The sequence below is a fragment of the Leopardus geoffroyi genome, chromosome C1 (genome assembly GCF_018350155.1).
Source record: "Leopardus geoffroyi isolate Oge1 chromosome C1, O.geoffroyi_Oge1_pat1.0, whole genome shotgun sequence".
NCBI lineage: Eukaryota > Metazoa > Chordata > Mammalia > Carnivora > Felidae > Leopardus > Leopardus geoffroyi.
The window spans coordinates 208,385,158-208,398,340 of record NC_059328.1 but is presented as its reverse complement, the minus strand read 5'-3'; the positions used below and the strand labels follow the sequence as shown (position 1 = coordinate 208,398,340).

Below are 13,183 nucleotides of genomic sequence, written 5' to 3'. Positions count from 1 at the left end.
TTTTAGCACATTTTGGAGTGATAATTTAGTTACATAGCCAATGAGCTGATTATTAAAAATGGACACATGTCACAAAAGTATCAGCTCGAATTCTAAAAGCACCTGCTCCAGGTAAGGCCCCGCACTGGGCTCAGTAATGAAAGTACTATTATCACTGCCTCCTGTTTTCGAGTGAGAAAACCAAGAGTAAGTGATACAGGCTGCCCTAGAGAGAGAGCATGGTGAGCTTGTGATGGGGCCAAAGTTCAAGGACTGGTCTGACAGTGTAAGCTGTGTCCCTGACTACTCAAATTCAGTTCCAATCCCTCCTCTGGGGACATGGCCCATTATCAACTGTTTTTATATATTATCTGTAGAGCCAGATATATTTGTTTTGATCTTGGTAGCCACGGTGCTAAGAAAATTTAAGGAAGTTTCTAGATAATGCAAAGGAGTGAAAATCAGCGAGTAATGAGCATTGTTTTCATAATGCACTGACCATACCAGCTCAGTATTAATGTTTGCGTCCCTTCAACCATCTTTTGAGATAGATAACTAACGTCTTCAGTTTGACAAATGGGAGAAACAGCCTCCAAGGGGTTGGCTAACTGGAACGTTGGAACTGTGTCTATCTACAGATTCTGTATTTTGTCCATGCCAGCTTCTAAAAGAAAATATGTCACCTGAAAAATGATACAAAATTAGAAAACAGGATCATTGGTTGCCTTGGAGAGAATATTTATCAACAGTCATAGTCTGCCCATCTTGTTGACAGAGTGGGTTTTATTATGCTACCATGAAGAAAGGCATGCTCTATCCCAAACAGGATTTGGCTCAAATAATAATGTCTGATTTTGCTTGGTCCTCTCAAGGCATGTTCTCTATGGGCTGGCCAGCTTTTCTGAGCATTACACCAAATATTAAAGAAGAAGGAGCAATGAAAGAAGATTCGGGAATGGAAGACACACCGTACAATGAGGTTGGACCAATATAATCTAGTGCACAGTAACTGAGAAAACAGATGCGTTGAACTGTTACATTAAGCTAAATATGGAGGAGAAAATCTTATTCAGAAATCAAATAAAGTTACTCTAGAATATGACTTAGGCAAAATGAAAGGCAGGCTACAGTTCAGCTGAGAATAATAAATATCAGATTCCACTGATAAAGTATAATTTTTGATGACTACTTAAACTAAACTTTACTTCTCTAAAATGGACCCAAATGTGTTCTATCAGCTCTTCTATAAGATATAAAATCTCTAGTCCTTTGGTAAATACAGTAAGGGACACTGAAAATTTTGTGAGCTGGCCACAACTTTTTTTTTAATGCATTAGAAAGTGTATTTGTAAATACACTTGTACAGAAAGGCTCACTAGTTTCTGCAGAAAACCTTCTGATTTGCAAACCATGGTTATTTTTCATTAATTAAAGGAAGCTTTCTACTGATAATTACATTGCAATAATTCTGATGAAGAAAATAGAGCTTCTTCATCAAGTAAATAAAATATTTCATAAGCTAATTGTTTCTATCTTAATGTTACATCAATTGAAAAAAAAGGATACAGAAAGCAAGTTTGGGGGCAGAGTTCAATTTAATTTTATAGATGGTTTTATATTAATTTAGTATACCTTGAAAATAAGCAATAAATGCAACTACATATTTAGATTAATTATTTCAAATAATGCTTCAGAGTCTTTTCTGCGAAGACACTGTTGAAAAGATTCCAACAAATAATTGACTTCGTTTAGGGAGTATATCATTTCATTCAGCTGAACATTTATTAGACCACTAGTATATGTGAGGCATTGAGTTAAGGTGGGGAGAAGAGCTAAATAACCCACAATTCTGGCTTTCAAAAAGTGTAGAATCTTGAGAAAGGTGAACGTTTTTCAGTCTAAGACCCATCAAGTATAAATATACGCAACTAAAGGAAAATAACTTCTTACGTGACAGTGGTTGGGATGGAGATAGAGTTTGGACAACTATTCAAAGACCCTAGAGTTCCTATAAAGGCTCAGGGCAGTGGAGAGCTCATGATCAGATGTGCATTTTAGAAAGCTGCCTGGAGAACAACACATAGGATGGACTGGAGTGCAAAATACATTACTAGCAGACCACTATGGGCATTGGAGGGAAATGAACAGGGTTTTGATCCAAGGCAGTGACCGTGGAAATGGAAAGAATGAGACAGACCTGAAGGCATTTCATAGATTCAACTTAGCAAGCTTGCAGGACTAAGTCAGTGATGGAAAGAGAAAGATCCAAGACACCACCTAGATGCCAATAACAAAGGTAGGAAACAGAGTAACCCCACTATGAAGAAAATTGACACTGTAACAGTTTTGAAAACCAGGTTCAGGGAGGAACCACAGTGTTCATCGTGTTGAATCTCCTTTCGATTTGGGGAATTGCAGAAAATCCTGGTGGAGCAGCTCTACCTGTGTGCGGAGTTTCTTTGGAAGTCTGAGCGATATGAACTCATCGCTGACGTCAACAAACCCATCATCGCTGTCTTTGAGAAGCAGAGAGACTTCAAGGTACGTTTTCTAAAGCCAGACGCTGGTTAAAATATCCTGCTCTAAATTGGTGATTTACTTACAGTTTTCAAACGTGGAAACTGCCTATTTTTTATGTCAGCATCATCGTCACGAAACCCTTTGATTTATGGTTTCAGAAATTATCAGATCTCTACTACGACATTCATCGGTCGTACCTAAAAGTTGCAGAGGTGGTGAACTCAGAGAAGAGGCTGTTCGGTCGCTACTATCGTGTAGCCTTTTACGGGCAGGTAAGTTTACCAGAAGCTCCGTGGCCTGGAAATTCTGTTAAACAACTAAACTTTATCTTTCATTCTCGACGAGACGGCTGACTCCATGTGCCAGAGGATCAAGAGGATGTGGGTGTGTCTACGTATATATGAGGATTTTTCTGGAGACACGAGTCCTATGTTTGTCTACAAGAATGTACTGAACTGGGAAAGAAATAGAGAAATCCATGGGCCTTAGTACAGATCGAGTTGAAACCAATGATTTCTAACTTTTTAGAGAAAGAGGACACTTATTTTTCAGCATCCTGAGCTGAGCCACCCAGGCACCCCGAACATTCCGTTTTTTCATTTTCACAGTTGCGATGACTCCTGCCCTCTCATTTCCTTTTCTTCCCTCCCCTCAGGGTTGCCTATAACTTCGTTTTCTGCTCGGAATCTTTTAAGGCTGCAGGTGAAGAAGTCAGATCCAGCCTGTTCATTCTAGGTCATTTCCCATTGAAAAATGGATTTTGCCCACCTGATGGTTTCTCCAGCCCATATCTAATCTAGGCATACTGACCAGGTAGAAATAAAATATGCTGCTTTCCTACCAAATTTTAATTTCTTTTGAGGAAAAAAAAATGTATTTTCCTCTAATCACCAACGGCAGCTTAAAGCTAACCTCCTAATTAAGAAAGATAAGCTTCTCTCTACCTGGAAAGAAAAATATCACCCCTTAGCCACTTTCCATGAACAGGTTAATCCAACTCAGATTTTCCTCCTGAGGCACAACAGCATCAGGAGTATGGAGACGGACAAAGCAGGTGGAAATGGCCCACGGATAGAGACTAAATGTAGACATGAGAGAGAAGCAGAACTATTTGAAGTGATACGTACATTGCAGGGAGAAAGCGTAGGAATCCGCAGAAGAGAAGGAGAAAGATAAGGGAAGGGTACCTTGAGTATCATGGAGAAAATAAACAATTTTTGACTTCAGGGAAACTAGCAAAAAAAAAAAAAAAAATGGCAGGACACCCCATCGAGAAGGGAATGTGGGCATTGAGGGATTGCAGGAGAAAAACAGGGTTTCTAAGGAGTGGCCACAGACCAAATGAGCAGGAGAGAAGTGGCACACACGATGTGCACTCAGCTAACCAAGATTCGCATCTACAATCCTTCAGGCCGTCTTCCCAATGAACAAGTAATAAACTGCCATTAAGAGTCCGGTCGTGAAAACAAGATTGCCCACCTGATGGTTTCTCCAGCCCATATCTAATCTAGGCATACTGACCAGATAGAGATAAAACATGCTGCTTTCCTACCAGATTTTAATGCAGATGTTTATTCTTTTCTTCTTTTGGTCTTGATGGTTCCAGGCTGTGGTAAGTTTTCTCTCTCTCTCCATTTGCATGCCCTAATAATCCTCACACTTCCCTCCATATGGTTTTACTGAACCGTAACTTTTTTGTGTGCAAATCAGCATTGGGTACGATGGTGGGATAATCCGGCTTCCATTCATTTTGGAGTCATCCAGCATTTCCCGAACTAAATTGTGTTTATTCCAGTTATCTGAATTACAAAAATGTATCGTTTATTTTATGTGTGTATTATCATTCCGCACAAAGGGAGATGTAGTTTAAAAACCTACATAACCACACATGCACTCCAGCGCACGTTCAGATAAATACTAGCACCACGCGTTTGCAGGGCGTGTAGAGGAGGCTTAGTGTTGGAGATTGTCTGCTCATTTCGGACCACTGTGACTCACAGCTGATTATAAAGGGCATGGTGGTCAGAGTCTTAGAGGTTGGAGCAGTGGTCATTGATGGGCACCCTGCCAGTCTCCTGATCAGACCCTCCTCCTTTCCATACGAGTGTCGTAGAGAAATAGGGCTGTCTTTGGTGGGGAACTCTGAGCAGAGGTGATGGTCTCGATACCCAACACAAAAGATGACCAGTGGGCTAAAGCTTTACCCAGTAGGGCAGAGTAGGTCTCTTAAGATGTGAACAGAAGTGTATGGAAACCAATTTGACCATCAATTTCATATTTAAAAAAATAAAAATAAAATAAAAAATAAAAAGAAAGAAAGAAAGAAAGAAAGAAAGAAAGAAAGAAAGAAGAAAGGAAGAAAGAAAGAAAAGAAAGAAATTTTGGAAAGGCAGCAGAGGCAGAAATATCACGCCGACACCTAGAGCTCTGGAACACAGAAGAATTTTCTCATTCTGTGAACCATGTGAATGTGCCTATATTCAATCATTTTGTACCTACAAAAATGATTCAACATAATTATTGTCGATTAAGTTGGAAAGACAAATTCTTTCATTATCCACACATTGTCTGACCGGTACATACCTTTTTGTAATTCTTTAAGCCCTCCCCGTGTCCCTACCAGTATTTTCTACCTTCGTCTATAAAATTGGGGCCATGGGTCCTTAACTCACCTACTAAAAGAATACTTGAAAACCCTTGTACTAAATAGACTGAGGGGGGCAGTGGGGAAGGTCTGGAAAGAGCTACTTTCAAATGACCTAACTTTGTTCTTTTTGCAGATTCCTCAATAACGTGTGCTGACTGTGCACTTGGTTTTTTTCTCTTTTAACGCTGCCAGTATTCTCAAGTGTCTTTCATTAAAAGTTCCAACCTAAGCTTAAACGTGTTTTGGAAAATCTGCAGACCTGGGTACATGCCTAAGCGTGGTACTTTCTAAGCCCAAACCCCAGCCCCCTTTGAACAAAACCTAATGGAGGTCATCTTGATACACGGCAGTGTAGAGCCTCGTTCATCACTGTTCAGATGAAATTCAAAAAGCTGTCCCAGGACCCCAAGTGGAGAGTGTGAACATGTCTTGAACAGGAGCGGACAGGGCACATCACTTCACACTTGATGATGAAGAGATACTAACTCGATTTGAACATTTCCCTGAACGTGCGCAGAATGAAAGTTCTAAAGATCTAAGATAAAGTCTTAACTACTTGATTAGCATAATCCCCGTAGTCAGAAATAATTTCTTTTTCATGATGACACTTTATGTCCCTGTAAAATTCATCTTTTAATATCCAAATTGGCATGTCTTGCAATCATGTTACAAAGATTATGGGAATATGATATGCTATAGGCTCTTTGCCTCCCTAAGGCCTTCTGGTAAATATTTTAGCGTCCCGTGTGGGTAGTGCTTTCATCACATGGTATTGGCTAGTGTAGTTATTATGTCTGCAAGGAGGCAGATAATAGAAAACAAGTTGGAAACTCCTTTTTTCATGGCGGGGGCCTTAAGAACGCAAGTCTTGCATAACACGGATTTTCAAATGCAACACCTGACGTCATTGACTGTGGAAATTTTACATAGAGCGGCCTATATAAAGCACCCTCCAGAGTGTCCCTGATGTATTCATTTCCAGACTGATGAAACAGCAGTAGTGATCAAACACCACCTGTAATCAATGAAATACTTAGGCCCTGACATTTAGCGTGAAAGCAAGCAAGTGGAATACCCATTGCATAACTTAGAATATCAGCCAGATGCTCTTGGAATGTATAAATGAAAGGCTTGGGGACTGTTTATGCCATTGGCCAAAAGATACAGATTTCGAGGTTCCCCATCTTGCCTGCATGGGTGTAGATGTGTCTCAGAAACTTGACAGAAAAGAGATTAAGAGGAGGAGAGAAGGCGGATGTGTAGTTTGAAAAACCACCTTCTGGTCGTGTGCTACACCCTTCTGGCTCCCCATGTATATGAAAGTCATTGATATAGAATGTATTTTTAATACATATAATTTGTGTTTAAAACATATAGAGATCTATCTTTAACACATATGTATTTAAAATATATATTGAGAGAGAGGTTTGTATTTCTATGAAAATGTTTGTCTGCATTCTTGTAGCTTAGCTTAGCATTCAGCCTTTTAATACTTTCGGACCCACATTTATACACGAGGTTCCTCTTTGAATGCATTCCTTTGCTTGTGAACTTCAAAATACTTAAGTAGAATAGCAGGGGCACTTATATTTGACATTCCCCGTAATGATGCAGGGGCTTTGTGGATTCTGAAGAATCTTCAGAAACATCTAATAAGGAGTCAATTTTAGTTACCAGTGCCACTGAAGTATATTTTTATCATCATCTATTGCCTGCACGTTTCGTAACTCATGGTTGTTAACTGCGCTGATTCAGAGTCCTTGTTTAACCGGAATATGTGCCGTTTCCTCACAACGACTGCTCAGAATATGTATCGCATTGTACCGTGACATTTAGAAAGTCAAACTAGCCAGGGAAATGCAGAGATTACATTTCCCATTGCCACGAAAGGCAGTTTACTCGTAACCTTGGGGCGGAAGCAAAAGACAAACGACCCCTGGGTTGTCATCACCTGTGCCCCTACTGATGAATCATTTATTTCAGAGAGCTAGAAATTGAAAACTTCCCTAAGACAGTGTCCTGTGGCTCAGTGGGCTATGCTTTGATAGTTTCTCTGGGTAAAAGGTAAGCACACGTTCCTCCTATTTTCAGAACTGCCATTGAGCTGGCTCCAGAAGCTCTTGCGTGATCCCCAGAAGACGGCAGATGAAATTTTTAATTCTTGCACTCCAGCTTCTTTCTACTTCTTACAGAAAATAGTCCCAACAGGTGTCTATTTTCAGGCCAAATGAGTAAATAATCACAATTTCTTTCTGATCAGTCACTCACCAAGATATTGAAATCAGCGTCAATAGACCTTTCATATAATAAGGAAAACTGTAGTTGCCGTGCAGAGCAGCTGAAGATGTGTATTTTTAAGCACTCCACACTCAGTGAAGCTGTTTTCCCTGCATGCCAGTCAGAGCTCAGATTGCTCTGCTGACACGGAATGTTTTTCTTTGTTATTGCTGTCCTCCTCATCAGCACTGACACACACCAAGGGCCTATTGTGTACCAGGCACTGTTCTTGGGGCCTCCCACTAGACTTCTGAGTCTGTACTGTTTCCATCATGCAGATCAAGGAGCAGGGATGAAAGGAAGTCACAGGTCATGACTGAGACCAGAGCCAACGGTCAGAGTAATGACAATAAAATCCTGCTTCCCACCTCTCCTTTGCTGCTAACGCTGGCCTCAGAAATTTGTCAGTGGAGAAAAATTCACAGTGAAAATGTCTCTTTGTGCTAGTTTTCACAGCGTGGTGAGAAAATCTTTTCCTGAAACTTGGAGACATTTTTCTTATTGAAAAGGAAGTTGCAAATGTGGCTGTAGCGATTGCCCTGTGGGGGTTCTGGTTGATGGCCTCAGAAGTCCTGTTTCTCTGATGTGTCAGTCTGTCGATTTTAGCCACTAACTTCTGACCTTGAATCAGACAAGTCTTCACAAAGACAGAGACAGAAAAATCATGGCAGGCTGGAAGCCATGTGGGAACCGGGCCAGACCTCACTACCCCTACCAACTCTTGAGGAATGACGGTGAAGCACATTTTGTGCTTTCAATACTCTAAGTCACTTTTTTTTAGCAGTTTGGGGTCAGGGGACTCCTATATTCAGCTGCGTGTGGTCTTGACCATTCTTTAAAAAAAAATCGTTCACTAAAAACATCTTTCTTAGAATCCATGGAATCTTTTCCAGTTATACCCGGTGCAAATACACATCTTTAAGATGTATGCCCTCTAAGAACTATTTCGTTCATCTGCGTATTCATTCAACGAAGGTAGAGTGAAATTCCCCTAAAGACCAGGCTCTGTGTTAAACACTGAACATGTACTGTTGGACAAGACACTTCTCTGCCTTTGAAAAGCCCAAAGTCAGTTCTGGAAACGCACAAGGAAACAGGCGATTACCTGCTTGACAAGAACTCTGCTGATGAACGAGTTCATCGTCTTCAGTTACAGCCCATTTACGAAACGAAGTATCCTGTTCATATGGTCAGACTTAACCTGGCAAAAGTGCTTTGCAAGCTTAAAGCACCATATGGTTGTGCATTTTAATCCTTACTCTTAGATCAGTCACCTCACGTTAGCCAAAAGTACAACATTAGAATGCTTGCTGCGTGTGTTTTTTACATACAATGAATTTTTCTTTTTTTAGTCAGAAATGATAAAAGCAGAAAAAGTACAGCTAAGATTCTTTCTGACCTCCGGATCTTCACCTGGCCCTCAAAAGCCGTTTTCATGAGGTAAACTGTGCAGTCAGGAGAAACCGTGAGAGCCTAGGTTCTTAACTCCCCACTTAATCCAGTATTCTGAGGCCACATGCATTCCACAGGAAAGATGATGCTGTGTCTCTTCAAAGAGAAGGAGATGTGAAGATTGCCTCACTTCGTTATCCTCGGATGATAGAATCTTACCTTCCCCCCCCCTCCCCCCCGTTTCAAACCAGACAAATAAAATTAACAGAGGCTGAAACCTACTTGCTCCTATGGCATAAACATGATGGCATGGTTACTGTTTTCGATCCCCTATTTTAGCTTTGCAGGATTGTAAAAGACCTATTAGCAAAGTAAATGGAATAATGAAATTGCATATGCTTGCATCGGGCGTCTGAAGACATATCACAGTTCTTTTTAAAATAGCAGCACTTGGGAACATACCTACCATATGTCATTCCTGTTAAGACAACGATCCAGAGAATTATGGCTTTGCATCTGACGTGATGTGGGGTGCATATCGACTCGTACCTCTAGGTACGTTTACATGACATACAGAGTTTTCCTCTGCTCGTGCCAAAGGCATGAAGAAGGCCTTATGAAAAAGGCCAAAAATTACTCCAGACTCTGTGTTCTACCCCAGGCTGCCACATGAGGGCATTCTTCTCCTAAAATACATGCAAGCAGGTGTAACCACGGATTTCTACAAACAGAGAAAACAGGTGTAAGGTTATCTCAGGAGGGTCTTTGGCCTGGTGGGGAGTGTTTCATTATTGACTGATTCCAACGTGATATTTTTTTTCTTTACGTTACTTTTTCTTTCAATTTCATAGGGTGCTGATCCATGGCTTGGATAACAACCGAAGACTGGATATATTATTTAAGTAATTAGCTTTTGTTTGTGTTTGTGATTTGCAGTTGGAGTGCCCTAATAAAACTGGTGGTTCGTTGTGCATTTCCCATAGGGCTTTTTTGAAGAGGAGGAAGGTAAGGAGTATATTTATAAAGAGCCTAAGCTGACGGGCCTCTCGGAGATTTCTCAAAGACTGCTCAAGCTCTATGCAGATAAATTTGGTGCAGACAATGTGAAGATAATCCAGGATTCCAACAAGGTAAAGGAAAATCAGCATCCATGCACATGTGAATAACTGACTCCTTTTTTTTCGTTTTTTTAGCTCTATCTGTTAAGGTTTTCATTTTCTGCCTGACTGCAAAAGTAACCTGCCTCAACCACATGGGAGGTTTTGCCTGTTTGTTTATTGGATGGTTGGCGATTTTTTTTTTTTTTTTTTGGTCAAAAATGTTATGTGTGTTTATTTGAGTAACTTTTAGGTAACCTTAGAAACAAGTTACTAAATTCTCTACTTCTGCCATAGATTACTTGCATTTGAATAGCAACCTAAGGGTTAAAGTGATTGGGCCCCCTGTTCCTTCCAGAGCTCATGGTGCACACGGGGTTAAGAAGAGGCAGCTACATGCAAACGGTTAATTAAATAGAGCCCAGGGAGTTCCTCGGGAGACAGGTCTAAGTCACAGGGAGAAAGTTCAGGGCTCCCTGAGCAGCTCATTCTTGGCTGGGCAATGCTTCACGGAGGAAGGATGTCTGATCTGGGAATCGCAGAGTGAGAAGCCGTTTGCCGGAAGCAGAGGGCATTCTGAGAAGCCCGGCACAGGCGATGCCAGGGAGGAATGAGAAGGGGACACAATGGCAGGTGTCTGCAACACAGGTTGGACAGAAAAGTATAGCAGAGGAATGCATCTCAAAAAGCAGGTTGGTGCCCAAGTGGGGAGGCCGCTGTTGGGCCACCAAAGAAAAGGTCTCTTTTCTCCCCTCCTCTTTTACTCAGCTGGTATTTGGAGGGATCGGGGCATGAGATTCCTGGGTCTGGGCAGAAATTGTCACGATGTGCCCGTCACTCCCTCCCTTAGCTTGAAAGGTAAGATCCCCTTCCCCTTAAAGATGGAAAGAACTCGAATCACCCTCATGGTGGCACTCCTAAATAGGAAACATAGGGTTCCTAGTGAAATGAGAAAAATGCCCAATTTAGTGGCAGACATCTGCAGTCTTCACTCCATCATGGCACCTTCTATCAGCTGGTGATCCATCTTGGAGAAACTAGATAACCACTCTGAATTTTTTTTTTAATCTGTAAAGTAGATACAGTTATACTCATCTTACAGTATAATTTTAGGAACATCATAAATAAGTTCATGAGCTTCCTCAAATTTCTGGAATCAGATAAGCAGTGAGTACGTAAACAGATGGAGAAAGCTGGAAGAAGTTTAAAAATTCTTCCAGAAATCTTTAGAAAAGAGGCTGAGAATCATCTCTTCCAACCTTGAAAATTCCCTGGCTCTTCTTGGGACCCCCTAGCCTGTCTTCCTTGCTATTTCTGAAGCTTATTCACCAAAGCAGAATTAGTAAAGAAATTATGTAGGATGACTTATTGCAGATAAGAGAAGGTATTAGAGAAACTGAAAATAAATATATTTGCAATCATGAGACAGGCTAACCAGTTAATCCACTCAGCCAACAAAGCCCGAGCCCAGGTCTAGGTACATGGCTGAATCATCGAAGGACAAGGAGATATATTTCTACTCTTAAGAAGCTTGTTTTCTCCGGACGCCTGGGTGGCTCTCTCGGTTGAGCGTCTGACTTAGTCTAAGGTCATAATCTCATGGTTCGTGAATTCGAGCCCCACTTCGGACTCGCTGTTGTCAGCGCAGAGCGGCTTCAGGTCCTCTGTCCCCCTATCTCTGCCCCTCTTCTGCTGCTCTCTCTCTCTCTCTCTCAAAAATACATAAAAAGAAAAAGGGAAAAAAAAGCTTGTGTTCTAGACAAAAGTGAGGACATTCACTACAGAAGAGAAAGAAAAGAGGGGCACCTAGGTGGCTCAGACGGTTAAGCGTCAGACTTCGGCTCAGGTCATGATCTCACGGTTCATGAGTTCAAGCCCCATGTCCGGCTCTGTGCTAACAGCTCAGAGCCTGGAGCCTGCCTGGGATTCTGTGTCTCCCTCTCTGTCTGCCTCTCTCTCTCTCTCTCCCCTCTCTCTCTCAAAAATAAATAAACACTTAAAAAGAAAAGAGGGGCGCCTGGGTGGCGCAGTCGGTTAAGCGTCCGACTTCAGCCAGGTCACGATCTCGCGGTCCGTGAGTTCGAGCCCCGCGTTGGGCTCTGGGCTGATGGCTCGGAGCCTGGAGCCTGTTTCCGATTCTGTGTCTCCCTCTCTCTCTGCCCCTCCCCCGTTCATGCTCTGTCTCTCTCTGTCCCAAAAATAAATAAACGTTGAAAAAAAAAATTTAAAAAAAAAAGAAAAGAAAAGAAAGGATATAAGTGAAACGCCTTAGCCAGGTGCTTATGTTTGGAAGAACGTCACTACCGGAAAGTTTGGCTCCTGTCCTACCTCTGCCACCATCTGGCTGCTTGACCGCAGTCCGGCCAGTTACTCTTTCTGTGCTGCCAGGGCCACCCAGCCTCTGAAAGGATCCGACTGCCTGTTCTTCCCCATGGGGACAGGGACAGGGACAGGCCGGCAGGGTGCCAGCGGGGGGGAACGCAGAGCGCCCTGCCCGCTTCCCGGAGCACCTGCGGCTCACCACTCTCTTCCCCCGTTAACGCGTCCACCCAGGTGAACCCCAAGGATCTGGACCCCAAATATGCCTACATCCAGGTGACCTATGTCACACCATTCTTTGAGGAAAAGGAAATCGAGGACCGGAAGACAGATTTCGAGATGCACCACAACATCAACCGCTTCGTCTTCGAGACGCCCTTTACGCTGTCGGGCAAGAAGCACGGCGGGGTGGAGGAGCAGTGCAAGCGGCGCACCGTGCTGACCAGTAAGTGCCGCCCGCGGCCGGGCAGAGCGCTGGCTGCATCGCGGGCCCCCTGGTGGGGGGCGGGGGTGGTTGCAGTCTCGCGGACAGCCCCCCGCCACGTGCGAAATTAGGAATGCTGGCCGGGGAGAGCTGGCGTCCCCCCCTTGGGAAGTCAACCAGAAGAGAAACCGGCCCTACGGTTACCCCATCCGCCCCTTCCCTGTAGACGTCAGGGGCGCGAAGGTCATGGTGCCGGTGTCCCGGGAACAGCTCTCGTCCCTCCCCAAGCCCACCCCCGGTGACTTGAGGGTTAGCAGCTCTCAGAATTGTGTGCTTGGGGCAAGATTCTAAACCATTCTGGAGCTGGGGCTCCTCACGCGTCAACTGAACGCAGGGGACGACCCCCCACATCCCTTCCAGTGCTGTCTAGAGCTACTCTAGGAGCCGGGGAGCCTCTCACTTACTGAGCAAACGTGCCATGAGCGCCTGCTAGGTGCCGGGCGCCGTTCTGGGAGCTGAAACAAATAC

The 13,183-nt window shown here is 43.1% G+C and overlaps 1 protein-coding gene across 15 annotated transcripts in view; it reads left to right on the top strand.

The window, feature by feature from the left end:
- Positions 1-13,183, top strand: part of DOCK10 (dedicator of cytokinesis 10) — a 272,646-nt gene that overhangs the window by 250,026 nt on the left and 9,437 nt on the right. For 9 of the 15 annotated variants that reach the window (XM_045481482.1, XM_045481484.1, XM_045481478.1 and 6 more), the window contains 6 exons: positions 852-958; positions 2,398-2,520; positions 2,658-2,771; positions 4,106-4,111; positions 9,799-9,945; positions 12,466-12,676. In XM_045481482.1, coding sequence (XP_045337438.1) covers positions 852-958; positions 2,398-2,520; positions 2,658-2,771; positions 4,106-4,111; positions 9,799-9,945; positions 12,466-12,676 — 708 coding nt within the window. Of the gene's footprint in view, positions 1-851; positions 959-2,397; positions 2,521-2,657; positions 2,772-4,105; positions 4,112-5,279; positions 9,946-12,465; positions 12,677-13,183 lie in introns of those variants that run through there. The other 6 variants (XM_045481485.1, XM_045481480.1, XM_045481483.1 and 3 more) reach the window with 2 other exon arrangements.